Consider the following 20,276-nt stretch of genomic DNA (forward strand, 5'->3'; position numbering starts at 1 on the left):
AAATCCAATTTGTATAGTCCATTATATTTCATAGAGGTTCAAGGTAATTTTAATAATTATTTACAGACATAAATACATTGAATTATTTCTATTATAAAGTTGAATATTCCTATAAAAGCCCACAGCTACACTTATGGATATCCTCATGAATTTCATGAGACGGGATAAAAATTTAATATGGATAATCATCAATATTACATAATTCTGAGGCACTCTTAAACGTAATTTATAAATAAAAACATCAAAATTATTTCTATTTTAAAACTGGATTCTCCGATAAAAACTAACTTCTACTGTAGAATTTCACTATGAATATTCTGCTTGATTCTATTAAATTTTAAAGTATTTTCCAATAGTTACTTACAAATAAAAATCTTTAAAATAACTTTTAGTATGGAGCTGGAAAATCCAATAAAAATTTTGTTTTTTAATGTGTTTTTGTCACTGCAATCCCTAAGATATTCCAGTGGATACATTATTTGATTATGTTCGTAACTGCTCATAAAATAACATAGACCAAAATGTCGTGTTATTGGTGTTGGCAGATAAATTATTTATTTCCAGTTTATATGGAATTACTTAAAAATTCTGATATTTTCAGAGTGGCTATTACATGTAGAATACATAATTTTTTCCGATTGAGGAATTGTCATTAAAAATCATTAAAAAAATTTTCTGTTTCGCATTCGGAAATCCACATAGGTTTTTATGTCCATATAGAATTACGAAAAGAACAGATACAAACCTACGTATAAGGTGTAGATAAGATCCATACAAATACAAATAACATTATAATCCGATTAATTCCAATAAAGAAACTCCGCTATGATGGACTTACATATAGATTCCATAGATTCCAAATCTCAATCTATCTGGAAATTTTTTACTCCAGATAGATTACATAAAAGCCATTACAGATTCTATTGTTCTGTATGAGACTGTATTGGATGTTTTCAACAGGGTACAGAAATTTTAGATAAAGGAATTTTTTTTCTTTCTATTAACTGTTGTAATTCGTAAAATTCTTAAAAAATTCAAAAATTGTGTGTAAATTATATGTTACAGCCAAAAACTGTTATATTAAATGAAAAAAAAATAATAAAATTGAATGAATTGAAGGGTAAATACAGCGTTTTGTTTACTGTTATAAAGAAATTGTGATATTTTGTTGATAGATTTTTAAATTTTTTGTAAAATTTATTATTATAGCGAATAATCATTAAAATTGAAATTGCAAACCTCACAATTTTGGAGGCAAAAGTGATACAAAAAATTTTCTTGGCCCAGATTTGTGGAATATTGAACGATCTACTAAAATTTCTTCAAACTTTATGGTCTGAGATCAAAATTTTACACATTAAATGGAAAAAATCGAAATTTCAAAAAATCTATATTTTTTAACGCAAATGAAAACGAGAGGGTTGACGTTAGAGACTGGACCCTAATAGTTTTTTTTTTTACAGAATTTAATACTGAAGAAGAAGGATCAGTGATGGTTTTTCCTAAAAATAATGTTCTACATAGTTTACAGGAGAAATGAAGGTTAAAAAATCATTTTTCCATGTTAAATCAATGGTAAATCTTCAAATTCGGTGATGAAGTTCTACGTTCCACGATCACACGCCTCATATCGGCTTTCGCTAATTAAACCACTAGTAGTGCGGAGAAGCTACTGCCATACGGCATTTGATCGATTCTCTAATCTTGCACTATACAATAATTTTTTACAATCTATTGTAGAACTACTTCGTCCTTTGTGCATTATACCGATGAGTTTACTTAGCCCGTAACCGACACATGGTTGCCACTCAACTTTTTAGTATTTACAATAAGGTAATAAAACAAGGGTTTCTTGCGAGATAAAGACTCGGCTGTGAGAAAACTAAACCCGAGGTTTCCTCGTATAGTAATTCTAATACTATGTCCTTGAAACCATCTGTTTTGTGTTGTTATGTTTTTAAAATTTTCTTAAACTCGACTCAACATAATTTTACTACTAACAATGAATTTTACTTATTGAGTTACTGGCAACACGCATAATATTTATTTTCAACGACTAACGAAAAGGATATTTTGAACTTTTCAACGACTTTAACTAGAAACACTTTTATACCAACATGTGTTATTTAGTCATTTCGAATTTCTACGTTATAACTATTTACTAATTTCTACTTTCTCCTTTGTGTATTGTTCACAAAATATATGTGACCGCCGGGTTCTATTTTATAGTTTTGTCAACGATAATTTCTTCAAACTTTGCGTCATATATTTCATATATATTAACATGCTTATTCATTATTTTTCAATCAGATTTGAGTATATATACTAACTATACTCTACAATAAGTTCGTTTTCCGAATTGTTAATCTTTGCAATTTACAAGAACTCCACATTAATAAAACCAATCATTTTACTCTTTTATAGTTAACTAATATCCAATTGTAACAATTAACAATCAAGGCGTTACTATATTATATTTTGATTCTGATTAAGACTACTGCTTATTTATTTTGAAAATGTATAGTTACTTATTACCGCGACAACATTCGTTGGAACCGCATAGCGAGTATTCACTACTTGATCGTGCAAGTATATCAATGCTACACCCGGTATGCATAATTCGGAGTTCTACTTCATTATTTATTAATTTACTATTTCTTCATGTTATTACAATTACCACTTGCAATAACACTTTATTTATAATCGAGCAAGCATTACTAAGCCTACTTGATTATACTTCTAAATATACCAACTCAAGTTGTATCATAATTAATTACTTTTAACTTCTACATTACCAAATTTATCGTTCATTATAACGCTGACACTTAGTGTCGTATTACCAAATGTTGAACTCATCATCCATTCTCTGCACCGATTGCTGGTGGACTCGCTGAGAATGCAATTTCGATTGCAAAATAGCTCACCATTGAGTTGTTCTGCTTCTTCATAATTCCACCATTCTTCAGATGCTTTAGTCCTGGTTCCTTCTGCAAGTACGACGCCTCTACAAAGCCTATCTCGACCGCAGCTATGGATATTCTTAACTACTTCAATTTTTCAGAGAAGTTGCAATTTTCGAAGATGTAGTAACATGACCTTGGGTGATCTAACTACGAAGTAGCCAAATTTGAGGATTGAGTAGGGTTGACCCAGCATGCAACGTAATGACCTTGAAACTAATGCGAAACTACAATATTTGCACTAACAATAACTTCTCAATTATAATTAATATATTATAACTTATTATAACATTAGTACACCACACTTTTCACGGAACATGGATTTCCAATCCCACTTCTGATCTGTAAGACTCGAGGTTTTTATTTTGTACACCACTCATATTTATTTATACATCTACAAGTAATAACCCGACAATGACTACGGAATGAGACAGCTAATGGAAGCCAATATAATTAAGGGATGACAATGACTGGGTGACGTTGTACTAGGACCCATCGCGTGAGGTCCTCATGAAGGGTGGCGTCGGAATGCCCCTAACAATCTCTCTCGTAGTCCTCTCAACCCTCGTTGAGTGGGGGGCGAGTCTTGTCACGGGCTGGGGGTAAGACCTGACGTCACAGATCTCGGGCCTCACGATACTCGACAGCCTTCAGCCTCGGCAATAAGAATAGCGTTGCTTACAATACAAATAAAACCAATAAATAAAAATAATTATATTATCAAAATATAATAAAATTGAAAAAAATTGTTATTAAACCCTACCGATAACTGATCCAAAATGACTTTCAACCTCTATAAAATTACTAAAAATGATACTAAATGAAAGTATTATAGTCAAAATTAAAGACACTCTCATGAGATTTAATATGTGTTCTTTTAAATTGAGTTATTTCTGGTGATGAAAGTAATCAGTGCGAGGGGCGAAGGGGGGCATCGCGAGTCAACATATGAGACGCACCGACGGAGCGAGTGAGCAGCCAGCACGAGCCATTGCTTTCACGACCGTGTACGACGATTTCTCTGTCATGGCGATTGAATTAGTATCATTCGAGTTACTAAGTTCATGATCATTATTTGAGTATTTCTAATGTTTATTTGTTATTACGTTGTTTATTATGATATAATAAATGTTATGATTAATTATTAATTAAGAATTATTATGTTCATTCTTATTTAAGAATTCTTAAGTCAATAATTATCATGTTTAATACTAGACAAATTATTATAATTTGTTACTACTATTATTATTGTCTATTACGACGGTTATTATAAACATTTATTATTATATTATTTTGATTATATTACTATTACACATTTATATTATTACGATTAGGATTATAATTTTAGGAGGATTGCTTACTGAAAATTATGACAAAATTATTGGTATGAAGAGAGTGCAATATTATTTTAAGTTCCGAGTGACTTCGTTAGGAAAATGTAAAATGTAAAAATTATTCCAAATCCCGAGCGAGTTTAGTGTGGAAAAGAAAATAATTTTAAGAAAATTAAAATAAAGTGCAAATACTTAGAATTTGGCCAGCCGAGCTATGCGATTGCGGCGGCCGAATGAAAAGATAATGAAGGATAGCGATTGGGACTTGGAATAATTACGAGTGAAGACACCACTCCACCTGGTGTGGACCAGGTCACAGGTAAGTGAGTGTTTGCATCCACGGAAAAAGGGTGATTCCCCATCTGGAGGCCTTCATCCAAAAGATAGCAGGTGACCATAGACGAGTAGGTGGGGGTAAGGTTGATACCATTCCCTTGTCCGATGGAGTTGCGAAGTAGAGCTTGCGGGGCGGCACGAGCTACTCGTCAGAGAACTGAGAACAGAACCGGTGAAAGTAGCCTTACGAATTGCTAAATCAACAGAAAACGAGTTATTACCAACGACGGGAAAATTTGTATACAACATGCGAGCGGGTTTATTATTTTTTTAAATCGTCGTTTTGTAAAATTAAAAAATAATTCATGCTTCTAGATAATAAAGAGGTTCAATTATTATATTTAAATTAAAGTTTGCATGTTTTATTTACTCTCGATGGAACCCTGGACTCCGGCGAGCCTTATCTCGTAATAATAGCCCAAAAAGCACCCATCACACTCTTCTCAATCAAAAGGAATTTACCAACAAATTTTAAAACGGTTGTCACTTCTGAACTAATTAACCAAATTTGCTCCTATTTAGACTTGTTCGAGGTAGCCACCAAAAAAATAAGTACACTAAATTTTAAGGATATCGGTTGAGAGTTATAGATGCTATCCTGATGACAAGACCGCAGTTAGATTACATGTATACGCTGAGAAAAAAATATGGTTCTCTGAACTAGGAAAATCTAGTTAAATACCCGAGAAAAAATATTTATATATATATATATATATATATATATATATATATATATATATATATAAATTGGTTACATATGGTTATATATGAAAAATGGCCAAATATAATCATATATAATTATATATAACTATATATAATTATATATAACAATATTTAATTATATATTTATTACATCTAATTAATTATTGGGTTAATTTTATGGATAGAGTATTTAATATGGTCCTACGCAATTCTCTGTAACCAATTAAAATACAAAAAAAATGTCTAGATATAATTTTTCTGCTATAACACCATAGCCCATCCAACTATTAACCCTATCCAACTATTAACCCATCCAACTATTAACCCTGCTCAATGCTGCTTAAATTTGATGATCTCCGTGCGTCTTGAAGTTTGTGTCTGCTGTGCTGCTGTCTTAGATGATAATGATTCTATGATCTACATAATGTATCATATGAGTTTATCATAAATATAGTATAAAAATTGATTTTATAATATATTTGGATAGTCATAATTCATAATTTATTTATTTTACCGAATCTCATTATAATATAACACTTATTTAAATAATAAAATAAATAATAATTTTACTATTAGGTAGTAGCAGAGCAGACCAAAACATCTCATAGGAAATGTAACAAATTTTGTATTTCAGAATTATTTAAACGTAATTATAAACATCATTTTACACTTTTTGTGATTACCAAAAAAAAATTTTTTTTCAACGAAAAAATTTTTTTGTATGTTAATTATATAAAAGCATATATAATTATATATGGGACTATATATAATCTTGTATGGTTGTATATTGCTTCATATATAGTCATATATAATTATATATGATCTCATATACAATTCCATATATAATCATGTATGATTATATATAATTATATATGGAACTATATATAATCTTGCTTGGCTGTATATTGCTCCATATATAGTCATATATAAATATTTATGATTATATATGGAACTATATATAATATCTTGCTTGGCTGTATATTGCTCATAATTATATATAGTCATATATAATTATGTATGATTATATATAACCTCATATACAATTCCATATATAATCATGTATGATTATATATAATTATATATAATTGTATATGGAACCATATATAATCATGTATTATTATATATAATTATATATGTGATTCCATATATAATCATATATTTTTTTTTTTTTATTTATTTATTATTACCAGAATACAAAATTAGTATATACATACAAAATATGCACCTATAGAGGTGTTATAAAAAACACCCGTACATAAACCTGGAGAAACAAAAACTTATCAATAAAAAGACTTAATATTAATATATAAAGTATCATTTTAAAATGAAAAAAGAAAAACAAGAGAGCATATTATGATAACAAAGATGTAATCATGAAATTAGATATCAATTGATGCTATCCACTGAAATACTTTTTTTTTATTAAGCTTATTTTTTATATTTAACGACTTTAAAGTCTGAGGTAGTTTATTAAAATACTTAATTGCTATATATTTAGAATTTTTGCGCGAAATATTTTTATTAATCTTTGGTAATTGTAAGGATTTAGCTCTAGTTTTACCCTTATAATCATTATATTTTTCTTTACAGTAAGAATAATGATAACATAGAGACTCTGCAATAAACTTATTTTTAATTCCCATTATCGGAGTTTTATCATCTTTATCATGTAAAAATCGGATTAATTTATTTTGAGTATTCATTAGCACTTTCATTACATTTTTATAACTACCCCCCCAGGCAATAATACCATACGTTACAATACTTTCAAATAAAGCATAGTAAATCATTTTTAAGGCATTTTTATTCATAACATTCTTTAGCTTGTAGAAAATAAACATGAAATATCTGGTCTTTCTCAGAACTTCTTTGACATGTTTATCCCATCTCATATGACTATCAAAAATTAAACCCAGATATTTACAAGTGTCAGACCGATTAATAACCTTATCATAAATCTTTAATACAAAATTATCTGGAATGCTGTCTTTGTATGAGCCGAAAGTTATGTAATTAGTTTTCTCTATATTCAAAGTTAGATAGTTATTGCACATCCATTTCCCTATTTTACTAAGTTGTTCCGACATTTGTGCTTGAGCTTCTGCCCAATTTTCACCAGTACATTTAATTATTGTGTCATCCGCGTAAGCAGCTAAACAATTTTCAGGTAGTTCTTTAAAAATATCATTCATGTATAATATGAATAGCAGTGGACCCAAGATAGTGCCTTGGGTCAGAGAACACCGATCTGCACCTTACATGATTTACTCATAACATTTTTAAGTTTGACAGCCTGAAACCTATTTGTAAGATAATTACTGATTAACTCAGCAGCAACACCTCTAATTCCATACTTATATAATTTATCAAGCAATATAACGTGATCTACCGTGTCAAAAGCTTTCGCTAAATCCAAAAAAGCTATTATTGTCGGATTATTGATATCAAGATTCATATAAATAAAATTAGTGATAGCTACAATAACATCTTTCGTGCTTTTATTTCTTAGAAAACCATACTGATTATCAGCAATAATTTTACAGTCCATTACAAAATTATACATTCGTTCATGTATTATTTTTTCTAAAATTTTGGCTATATTTGATATTAAGGATATTGGACGATAGTTAGTAGTTCTATGTTTATCTCCCGATTTATATATAGGCAAGATTTCTGCACATTTCAGAGCATCTGGCCATACCCCACTTGTCATGCATTTATTAAAGATGATTTCTAGTGGTATGCTAATATATTTACTTATTAATTTTAAAACTTTGGTATTGACTCCGTCAACCCCTCCTGCTTTGTTTTTTAGATGTTTAATTACCAATTCAATTTCCTGACTATCAGTAGGTTTCAAGTAAATAGATTTTACATTATTTTCTATTTTTAAACTTTTAAACTTAAAAGTTTAAAATATAAAAGCGCCTAGAAAATGGAAACAGAAGTACTACAGTTTCTATCGTAGTATGGAGTTTAAAGGGAGGAGGTAGCGTAGTATTGACAACTACTGAGAGTTAAGTGTATACTGAGAGAAAGTAAGTGGAGAATGACCGGGTAGCTCAACTGGTAAAGCATCCTGACATGTAATCGGGGAGATCCAGGTTCGATTCCTGGCTTGGTTAATTTTTCATGGATTTTTCAAAGTTGCCCTTTATTCTCAGTAGCTTTCCATCGTTAATACTTAACATATAGTCGTACAGATACTAGCATTCACCAGCTAACTAGTGTTCAAGTTCGATGGTTGCCCATCGACCTAACTATCCGAAGACGAATTGTCTCAAATTGTTAGTGAAGATGGAAATTTCCATCCACTTGAATAGGTGATAACGGGTTAGAAGAATTATTTTCTATGTTATACATAGTATTTTTGTCATTATTATTCATCTTAGTTGCTAAATCTATGCCAACATTACTGAAAAAATTTACAAAAGTGTCAGCAATTTCTTTAGTATTAGAGATCTTTACCTCATTATTAATTAAATATTCTATATCATTATTATTACACGCGTTTTTCCCTAACTTTTGATTTATATAGTTCCATAGATCTTTGCTACTGTTCGATTTACTGGTGATTGTTTTGCTTTCAAAATTACATTTCGCAATTTTTATTACTTTATCAAGATATTTACAATATTTATCGTATTTAACTTTTAATTCTCGGTTATCTTTATTTAACTTCCACTTAATATATAGTTTTTCTTTTGTACGACATGACTTCATAATGCCAGTCGGGATCCATTTTTGGCGTGGTTTTAGTTTACATTTATTAATTTTAGGTTTTACATATGCAATTTTTATAAGATTTTGTATCATATATGATTATATACAATTATATATGATTATATATAATTGTATTATATATGAATTATATATGTATTATATATGATTATATATATAATTGAATTATATATGATTATATAGAAAAATTTTTTCTCGGGTAGTATCACTACTATTTAATTGAAGTTCTTATACTTATAATTATTTATGATGTTGAACCTCAATACGTAGTTACTTGAACTATTTTTAAGCAAATATGGGCTTAATAGTCATCTCGATTCACTTTAACTCAGAAAACAGAAAAAATAATTCGGACAGCCCGAACCAGCAATTGAACCCGTATCTTTTGGTAATGCACTAAGCTTTCTTCTAGTTAAGCTATCTGAGACATCATCCGTAACAACTTTTCATTCATCTAATAATTTTTTGATTTACATGATAATAAAATATTTATAAGTATATAGTCCATGTAGCTATTCATCAATAGTTATTTCAACTAATGCATAGATTGAGTACCCTGGTTAAAAATATTGATTGAAAAGGATTAAAAATGATGAAATTTGAATACTTTTGAATACTTTCAATTCTTTTTCATGTATATATAGATATACAGTTTACATGGGGTGACTGATTCCCAATACTTTTCAATCAATATTTTTAATCAGGGTAACTACAAAAAGTTCGGAAAACTATATTTCTATACTTGTAATGCTATAATTCAGCAAACTATGCACTTTTCTCTCAGTGCACATATAAAAATTTTTCAACCAATGGTATATTTTTTAAACCTATTTGACTAACTAAAACTTATAATTGCAAGATTAGCTGAAAATTTGAACATGAGGGCTAGACTGGGCCAAATTAAAACGAACAATTTTTTTCCTCAAAGGTACTGTGAAAATATTGTTCATGATGACAAAAAAAAAATTATCCTGAAAACTTGAGCCCTAACTATTAATATTAAGAGGTGCATCGTTACAATTATTGATTTTTTACAGCTACCCCATTCTTTACACAAAATTCGGACATCATCAATTTTTAAAATTTTTCCATTTCATATCCTTGAAGGAAATAAAATTTCCTACAAAAAAGCTAAGATTCTTTGAAGACGCTTCGTTATAATGTTCCGGATCTCTGTCGCTGTGAGTTATAGTCTTTGAAAATTTTTCTAAGTCTTATCTTAAAATAGTCTTATTTTAAGATAAGACTATAAATAATTATTTGCTCTATGAAAATATTGATATTTATGGTGGTTACAAAAAAAGGCTGGCAATAGCCTAGTCGGCTCGGTGCCCGCTTTTCAAAAGAGTGGGACCCGGGTTCGATCCCGGCACGCACCACTATTTTTCAGTGATTATAATTAAAAATATGTGCGTTACGTTGCCAACCTCTGAAAGTAACAGAGATAGCCGGGCGGCACACGTCTGACTTGGGTGATCACCTATTTAAGCAACAACTTGAATGGGTGACCACTCTAGTCGGCGTTGGTTAGCGCGAGGGATCTCTGCACACTAGGAGAGGGGTCTAATGCTCCAGTGGTCGATAAAGAAGAGTTTCTTATCAATTACTGTAGACTTAGCCCAGCTCCGACTGTACTATCATGGGTTTTATCTGTGGTTTTCCCATGTTACTGTTCCAACAGCCTGAGAGGTGAGGTTAAGAGCAAATGCGGTACAGAAAGCACAAGTCGGTCCACAGCCGCAATATAAAGCAGAGGAAGTGTTGGGTGGGACTTGCTGAGGTTCAATATAGAAGAAGAGCAAGGAAAGCATAAATGCTAGGAGAAAGAGGGGAGATCAGCCTTGTAAAAACCGAGAAAGGTGTACAAGTAAAAAGCAATTCTTCTTCTTCTGGTGGTTACAAAAATCCAGAATCAAAATTAAAAAATTGAAAAAATAAATTGATGTTTAAGGCTCGATTACAAGGAAACGACTCGTCTTACGTCAATTCACAAAGAGAGCTTTTTTGTAGGGAATTTAATTTCCTTCAAGGATATAAAATGGAAAAATTTTTAAAGTTGATGATATCCGAATTTTGTGTTAAGAATGCGGTAGCTGTTAAAAAGTCAATAATTGTAACGATGCACTTTTTAATATTAATATTAAGGTCTCAAGTTTTCAGAATAATTTATTTTTGTCATCATGAACAATATTTTCACAGTACCTTTAAGGAAAAAAATTGTTCATTTTTTTTTGCCCAGTCTTATGAGGACAAACGCAATAGATAGATTTCCATAGAATCGGGAAGTGGAAAGCAAAAGAAAAAAGTTTTGAATTGGATTGTCATCGAAAAAAGTATGAGTGAAAATAAAAAATAAAAAAACGATTCGTTTGAGAGTTGTATATTTTATAGATAATAAGCAAACAATAAAATTCGAACAGTAACTAGAAAGAATTCTCTGATAAGTACTAAGATTGTCAATGATGAAATTAAAAGTTACAATTTTCAAACTTTACGATTTGACGTTGAATGACCCATATATATTACTTTTTTGTCATAGTGACAGTATTTAGTTCGGAATAAATTCTTATAGATACAATCTATAAAATTACAATATGACTTGATAATAGTATATACATTTTTGAATTGTTTATCACCCAAATCAAAAAATTTCCCGGAACATTTTCGATTTCAACATCTACGAGTTAGAATATTTGTTTCTTCGATTATTAAGTAATTCCCTAAACTAATTTTTATACGAATTCATTGAATATTTAACTCATTTCAATACGAATAAATTCAGAAATTTTTTGAATTTGAACAAATTAAATCTATTTGATTCGTTTGAATCTATTTTTATTTACGGAATTATTAAGCTCTCAGCGAAATTTATTTTCAATTCTATTGATATCAATACTTGATTTAATAAAAATCGTTAAATATATGTTTTTTGTGTCTTTGCATTATCTCTAACAACTTTTGATCTGACCTGCTACTGATCGATACTTGAAAATGAAATGTCATAAGTGGATCTTCCTGAGATCAAAGGGAACCATCGCAAATTTCGTAACCTCGTCTCCAGCTATATAGGTAAACTTGGTTTCTTATTCTGTTTTCTGCACTAAATAAATTTTTTTTTGTAAACAGATTTCTTAAATTAACGACAATTTTTTTTCTTTACCAATTTGCATGCATTTATACTTTACAGTTTCTTTTTTAAGAATTTTTTGTTTTTCGTATACATTGTATTAAAGGCATGCTTATAATTAAGTTTTAGTATCAATCATGTTTTTTATTCTTATTGATGAGAAGTATCGGCGGAAAAACAAAATAAAGAAATAAGTAATCTTTGTGGAAATCATCTGATAGCTGCAGTGAAAAATAATTTCTCAGTATCTTATATATTTAGTTATTTGAAAGGTAAAAGCACCAAAAATTTGATTTTATTTTTTTTGTTAACAATGGTCAAAAAGATCTAAAATACAGCTCTTCAATAAGTTTAAAAAATTTTTAGAAATTTTCCGCATAAAATATTCGACTTGTGTACTTTTTTCATTGTCTTTTATAGTTTGTAAACTTATCAGAATATTTTTTGCTCTACAAAGACGTTTAATCACATTACGTATGAGTAAAAAATTGAACATTACACAAAAAAAAAACTCTTTTTATAAATCTATTTGTAGAAATACCTAGAGTTATCTTGGTTGATTTTTCCCGAAAATAAAACCTTTCCAAAAGACATTATTTTGGCAGTGTTGTGTACGTTAACCATACAACTTTTCAATTGATCTTATCTCGATTTATCTTTGAATTTTATAATGGATCCCTTGATACTGTTTATATGGGTCATTCTTCAAAAATCGGTTGAATTATAAAGGAAATTTAAATTGTGTTATTCTTATTTTATTTTATACTTTTCTGGATTGGTTTTCATCAACATTAAATAGATAGATTGATTGATATATAGATAAATACATTAAAAAAAAGATAAATTAACCCATATAATTCCATAACTACGGCTATTTCAGAACCATCAACTAAAAGTATATGGTTATTACAAGTATACATCTGTGACGTTGATTATGGAATACTAACATATATGACGACATGAGTAATACAAGTATGAGTATTCATAACAATTTCAAATAGAGTAATTTTAAAAAGTGGCATCTTTGCGCACGTTTTTAAATGACGTTCAAAGTTGCTAAAATTGAAAGAAGATGTAAAATAAGTTACAAAAAAAAACAATCTTTGTATCAACTTAAAAGATTCAATATATTTAAATTTATATAAAAATAATTAATCAACTGATTCGAGCACTTTTTCATTTCTGTAAATAATATTATTGTTGTTATTAACATTTTTTTTCCTTTATAATTAGAACTTGAAATTTTATTCTTTTATTAATTTTTATGTTTTTAGTTACGTGGAGACCTCATTCCTCTAGAATGATCCATATAATAGCTTAGATCGATTTAAGGTAGTTGGTCCAGACACATTATATCGCCCTGAAAATAGTGTAGTTTTTTTATATTCCTTATTTTCTAATTCCTTTTTTTTAATTCTGTCGAGAGATTTTTTAATACAATAGAAAATAGTTGCATGCATAAACATTTTTTTACATGCTTCTAATGGAGAGTAATCCTGAAAATTGTAAGCTTTGTCATTAAATATGTCGCGTTCTGAACGGTCAAAAAATTTTAAACTTCAGAATTTTTTGGTTAATACGGTTTTTAGCTTGTGAAAAAAGAAAATTAACAAAATCTGTCGAAAAGTGGTTTTACGGACCAACTGCCTTAATAGCAAAGCGTCACAGGGAGTATAATGAAATAAAATTAGTACTCTCAGTCAATCAGCCATATGTTTAGACTTCATTCGAGATTGATCACCTCCAATAACTTTCAAGTATGCCAATGAATCAATAAGCAGATAACACGGACATCTTGAATCGGGAAGATTTTCGTATTCAATTCGGTAATTTTGGACTCAAAATTTTTTTTCTCAATTAAAAAAAAATTACTCTTGGATTAATTAATTAAAATCTTGCGTGAAGAATCAAAAAATTTTTAAGTCAACTTTATTTAATCGTCAAAAAAAATCAATTTTGATACAAATAATTTCTACATTTTGAGTTAGATATTTTATTTTTCTGAACAAAATATATTACTTTGAATAGAGATAAAAATTTATTTTCTCAGAAGTCTTTTGTATACTCTGCTCAAAATTTGAATCACTTTGGTTCAAACCGTTGATATCTCAATTTAAGATTATATTGATTAATTTCAAGTTTTGCACGTATTTGGAGTTAAGACATTGTTCACTTGTTTTAATAGAATTTTTTGCATCATGGAAACAGAAATGAAAAGGATTTCCGTCTTTGTTAGAAAATGAACCGACAAATTTTTCGTTTTGAGTCTAGCACGTTAACGAACAAACTACGCTAGTCACAAAAATTGAGGGATAAAAAAAAATTTTTAATATTTGGGTTATTTTCAACAAGCTGTAACTCCGAGGAAAGTGATCAAAGTGAACAAAAAAAAGCAAATTGTAGCTCCAAGTGTCTAGTTTTCAGATATGACCATGAAAATTTGCGGAAGTTGCGCGGTCAGATTTACACTTCTTAGACATACACATACACACACACACACACACACACACACATATATATATGGGGCATTCCATGCCAAATCACCGAGGTTTCGGCCAGACCCCCTTCGATTTCGCTGAAAATTTTTTATCATTTTATATCCTACCAAAGACATTTTTCTGAATTTTTTCAGATTTTTTTACCCAACCCAAAAAAAGTTACAAATTTTTGAAAAAAACCGCTCTTTTTTTTAAATTGCAATAACTTTTTCACAAATTGACCTTTTGGCACTTTTTTTTTTAATTTTTGTTTTTAAATGTAGTTTTCAGAAAAAAATACAAAAAATTTTTCGGAAGTCACAATATATGAAATATTTCAGTTTTTTTTCAATAAAATCGCCATTTTTTCGAAGTCTTTAACTGTCGATTCTCAATTTTTTTGTCAAAAAAAACTTCAACTAAGACAGTATTTAACCCCGCTATTCCTATTTTGTGCCGACTTTCCATTCTATTTTTTTTTTTTCGATTGAAAATAAAAAAATATCTACATGTGGCTTATTTTTTATGACTTTGCGTTGAGGTATTTTTTTATTGTTTTTAAAAGCTCAGAAGTTAAATAAAATTGGATAAAAACAACCGCAAAGTGTATTAGGGTCATGGATTAAATTTTTTATTAAAGTATTGTTTTTACATCGTTAAAAATCTAAATATTTTAATTATTTTCCTCGGTTTAGCGATTGTTTTCTTGAATTCTTAACCATACAATGTTGTGCCGATTCATCCGACGAAGAAAAAGACCTAACTTTTACCACAGAATTTAATAATGGTGTAACTTGATGATTTTTTTGTGTCGCAGGTATTGGTTTAGCACTATTGAAGCGTTCCTCTAATTTTGCGTTCAGTAATTTATACTCTTCAGTGTTCAAAAACCTAACATTAATATTTGGTAAGTTTTTTAAAGCCCACTTAAATAATTGTAATGGTGTTAAGATTTGTAGATGAGGTGGCAATTGTAGATTAGCACGTGCGTTCATTTCAAAGTACCACCTATTCCATCACATGGTCCTTTACCGTGTGCCGTAGTGAAAAAATTCTACTCTACTGTTATTCCGAATTCTTCATTATAATGCGATAAATTAACAAAATGTTTATAATTTTTTATTGTTGTGGTGCGCCATCCGAGATGAAGAGAATATTACGAACTCCAGATGACAAAGATTTGATGAAATCGATAATAATACCAGAGTAGAGATGAACAGCAATTGCATCATGATTCAAGCAATCAGAAATGATTGCCATACTCCGATGAGTAAGTTCATTATTTTTTTTTATAATAAATAACTACAGTATAAACCGTCGCTTGGTCGTTACTCCAGTGAAATCCTGTCGCAGCATCTTGAACAACGAACGAATAGTTTTCTGCAAAGTCAACTATGACTATGAATTCGTCTTCTTTTAAGCATTCTTTCAGTTGTCTCAAGTATGCTGCTTGCTCTTTGGCAATAAAATTGTGTGGTAAAAAAGCCTTCAATTTTTCACCAAAATCATCAACAAAATCATCTACGTTCTTTATTGTCGTTTCGAGGGTTACTCGTAGAGTAGAAACCCATTGCTTATGATTAACTTCATCAATTTCATTATTTTCCATCAGAGTTAAGAGATGTTGTTTCACATTTTCGACGCCTGGACAAGAAGAACAATTGTTAAAAAAAAATTCAGCTGATGGTTCTTGACATACGATAGCACTCAAACAATTTATAGTTGTATTCGTCCAATTTGATTCAACTTCTAAGCTTTCAAAAACAATCCAAAAAAACTTCAGTGCAAAGTCAAAAAAAATAAGCCACATTTAGATATTTTTTTATTTTCAATCGAAAAAAAAAAAATAGAATGGAAAGTCGGCACAGAATGGGAATAGCGGGGTTAAATACTGTCTTAGTTGAAATTTTTTTTGAGACAAAAAAATTGAGAATCGAAAGTTACAGACTTCGAAAAAATGACGGTTTTATTGAAAAAACTGAAATATTTCATATATCGTGACTTCCGAAAAATTTTTTGTATTTTTTTCTGAAAACTACATTTAAAAACAAAAATTAAAAAAAAAAAAAGTGCCGAAAGGTCAATTTGTGAAAAGGTTATTGCAATTAAAAAAAAAAGAGCGGTTTTTTTTCGAAAATTCGTAACTTTTTTTTGGGTTGGGTAAAAAAATCTGAAAAAATTCAGAAAAATGTCTTTGGTAGGATAGAAAATGATAAAAAAGTTTCAGCGAAATCGAAGGGGGTCGGGTCAAAACCTCGGTGAATTGGTATGGAATGCCCCATATATATGCGATTATTATTGTGCATTTCATCGGACCCACCTACGGACATGTATTTTGACCCGCTGAATCTGAATTTGAAGTCTATTTGGCCCGACCACCCTCAAGATGTAAGTAAAATGCAAGAAACCTAAAAAAAAAAGGCAAAAAATTGCAGTCGTATGGATGAAAAAATTTTTCTGGACCCGGATCAAATATGATTTTTATGTTTTTCAAATCACTGTATCTGAATCTAAACGTTAATTAGCCCGTTAAGCCGTCAAAATTTTAAGAAATTTCGAAAAACCGAAAAAAATTGCAATAAATCATGAAAAATCGAAATTATCGAGATGAAAAACATTTTTTGGATTCCTTACTATGATTCTTATATAGAGTATGATTCTGATATATTTTGTACCACTGAATTTGAATCATTGAAGTTTTTTTTGTTCCATTAACGTTTCAAAATTTTAAAAAATCTCAAAAAACCAACAAAATTGGGGAAATTGCAGTTATAAATTCGAGAGAAAATCTATCAAACACGATTGTTAATGAGTTGGGTGTATTTTCATGGTTGGAATATGATCTTAGAACTGAAAAATTGACAAAATTTTAAAATCTAAAAAATAGCATTTAAGGGGGTATTCTGGTCTAGAAATTTGAAAAAATCGATTTTTTTTTTGCATATTTTCAAAGTTTAGACCCTTAAAAATATGTCCTTAAATGGATTTTTCAAAATTCGAATTATTTTCGAAGATACAGTCGATTTTGTGACGCAGCATCTAAGCCGGCCGATCGTCGCGAATCACACAATAAACAGTGGCAGTTCCTGGAAGACTTGAGCACTCGTTCTTTCCAAGAACTCTTTTGTTTTCGACATAAGCCTTCATATATATTCAATATATATTTTTATACTTCTATATATACCTTTATACATACTTAATATACTAGGAATATACATACTAAATATACCAGGAACTGTTCAATGCGAAAGTTATAATGTTGATATTGTTTATCATTTATTATTCTGTTCAGTTTAGTTTCAATCTTGAAGCGAAGTAGACAAGTGCTCTGTGGATAGTTTTGTGAAATAATAAATTTTGTTTTTTTTATTTGCTTAAAAATGGATAGAAAAAGTGCGCGGGGGAGCAGTAGTCGTCCAGATAGGCACAAGAAGAAACGATTTTCATCAAATCAATTTACCGCTGAAAAAGATTGTAGTTATACGAGTGCTTCCGCAGCAAAGTTAAAAAAGTTTGGAGATGAGGAAATAGTTATTAACAAAAATTTTGGGTACTGTCTTCTGGAATTTTTCTCAGTTTTTCAAACTCTCTCAACTTTAATTGTGTGTGCTACCTGCAAAGAAGAAATTAAATTTTCTCAAACGGCACCACGCGGTTTAGGATTTAAAATTACATTACAGTGCAGTTGTGAAAATGTTCGATACATTCAATCATGTCCGTTGGTGAACAAAGCTTATGAAATTAATCGCCGGATTGTTACAGCTATGAGACTTTTAGGAGTAGGAAGAGAAGGAATAAATATTTTTTGTAGTGTCATGGATATATGCAAAGGTTTATGTATCAGTACTTACTACAGTTGTCTTGATAATTTACATACAGCCGCAAGTGCAATTTACGATCAGCTAATATCAAAAGCTGTAAAAGAAGAGCAAGAATTATTATCAGAATTTGAGCCTAATGAAAATCCAAAACACTTGACGGTTTCTGGAGATGGCACCTGGAAGAAGCGAGGGTTTACTTCACTTTTTGGCGTTACAACCCTTATTGGTAAATACAGTAAAAAAGTTATCGATACTGTCGTAAAATCTAGTTTTTGCCAAGGCTGTTGCCAAGGCGATTTACTACATCGATGTTTGGGATCCGAAACTCAAAATAACAATGAATCGCTCAATTCATTAATATGGACTTTTGCTCCCAAGCATATTCACGCTGGATCTCAAACAATTCAAATTGCGAATTATTTAGCTGTTGCCATTTTTAATGAAGGTTATTTACCCATCTTAAAAATGATGGAACTTATGGGCATCACCGTTGGTACTGAAGCTCATTCATTTGCTATCAGACGTAACGAAGTTCGGATTGAGCGCTCTGAGCTACGAGCTACTGCTGCTTCCAAAGAAGGCAGAACAGCTCGATTAGCTGAAAGAACTTCACAAAACATCGAATATGAAGTTGAGGAAGGCCCAATGTATGGATCTGGAATCGCCAATTAATCCAAAGTGAGTATTGAATGTTATTATACGAGTTATTCTACTATAATTGTTTCTCAAACTTTAAACGCGTTTTTCTCAAAACTACTTTTTTGAAGTGGTTGACATGATATTTCAAGTTCTACCCGACCGATTCTTTTGAAATTTGGTGGGAATCTTTTTTATATATCTCTCTATCGCGTCTGCCTTGGATTTTAAAAAATTTCAATTTGGAGTATTTTTAAAAAATTCGAAAAGGTCAAAAAAAGGGGGTAAAAAAAAATTGATATTTCATGTCGACGCCATTTTGTGAATTTTTTTTTTTTTTCTTGACTAAGGTCAACGCGATAGCGACATCTTTACAGATTGAGAATTTTTCAAATTTTTTTGTTTCAGATCACTACAAGGGCTGGAATCATGTCAACCAGGGTGCACCGTTTTTTTTGTAGCCCCCACTTCACCGACCTGTAATTTGTCCAATTTATCATTTTTTTTTTTTTTCAATTTTTTTTTATATTCTTGAAACGTTAATAAACATCATATAAAAAAACCGATGGTAAAAATGTTCTTAATTTTTTTTTTATGTTAGTTTGAAAAATGCCTAAAATTTAGGCTTCTAGACCAGAATACCCCCTTAAAGAGAAGGTACGAAACCATATTTTCGAATTTCAGACTGTCCTTCGTTTGTATCGAACTCTTTTATTTTCAAATGACTTATGCAGTGGGTTTCTCTTACGTTTTCTGTTTTCTTCTGGTATTTCTCGTTTTAGCATCCAGGAAAATTCTGCGATTATGTTGACATTTAATTTCCTTGATACATATCTTTCATTTTACTTATGTCTTGATGAAATCGTTTTCCTTGTTCTTTGCGGTAGCCTTCCGATTTTCAGGAAAGTGGTCCAGATGAAAATGCAAATAGTGTAATTTACGATTCATCAAGCAACTCAAATTTTTGTAGTTTGTTAGCAACTCTTCAATTAAAGTCTCGTAACTCTCGCTTAATATTTCCCAAAAAATTTAGTGAAACATATTTAGAACTTACTCAAGTTGGTCTCTCCATTTTGCTCATTTTTTCAATAAAATTGGGGTCATTAAATAAAGTCCTAATTGGGGGTCCATAAAAAATTCCC

The 20,276-nt window shown here is 30.1% G+C and overlaps 2 protein-coding genes across 11 annotated transcripts in view; both read left to right on the forward strand.

Annotated features, from left to right (window-relative positions):
* The window catches only part of LOC123273081 (phosphatidylinositol 4-phosphate 5-kinase type-1 alpha), a 242,380-nt gene that overhangs the window by 157,700 nt on the left and 64,404 nt on the right, over positions 1–20,276 (forward strand). For 8 of the 10 annotated variants that reach the window (XM_044740262.1, XM_044740264.1, XM_044740266.1 and 5 more), the window contains one exon: positions 12,080–12,142. The exons of the other annotated variants lie outside the window; for them this stretch is intronic. In XM_044740262.1, the coding sequence (XP_044596197.1) occupies positions 12,080–12,142 (63 nt within the window). The remainder of the gene's footprint in view (positions 1–12,079; positions 12,143–20,276) is intronic. 10 annotated transcript variants of the gene reach the window in all.
* LOC123273083 lies at positions 17,624–19,677 on the forward strand. Its single transcript, XM_044740274.1, has 2 exons — positions 17,624–19,176; positions 19,543–19,677. The coding sequence occupies exon 1, from the start codon at positions 18,058–18,060 to the stop codon at positions 19,168–19,170; it is 1,113 nt and encodes a 370-aa protein (XP_044596209.1). The 5' UTR covers positions 17,624–18,057; the 3' UTR covers positions 19,171–19,176; positions 19,543–19,677.

This window comes from Cotesia glomerata, linkage group LG10 (genome assembly GCF_020080835.1).
Source record: "Cotesia glomerata isolate CgM1 linkage group LG10, MPM_Cglom_v2.3, whole genome shotgun sequence".
Classification (NCBI taxonomy): domain Eukaryota; kingdom Metazoa; phylum Arthropoda; class Insecta; order Hymenoptera; family Braconidae; genus Cotesia; species Cotesia glomerata.

Bases quoted from the DNA above. Each gene is read 5' to 3' on its own strand.
- LOC123273083 (XM_044740274.1), top strand. From the start codon at position 18,058: ATGGATAGAAAAAGTGCGCGGGGGAGCAGTAGTCGTCCAGATAGGCAC.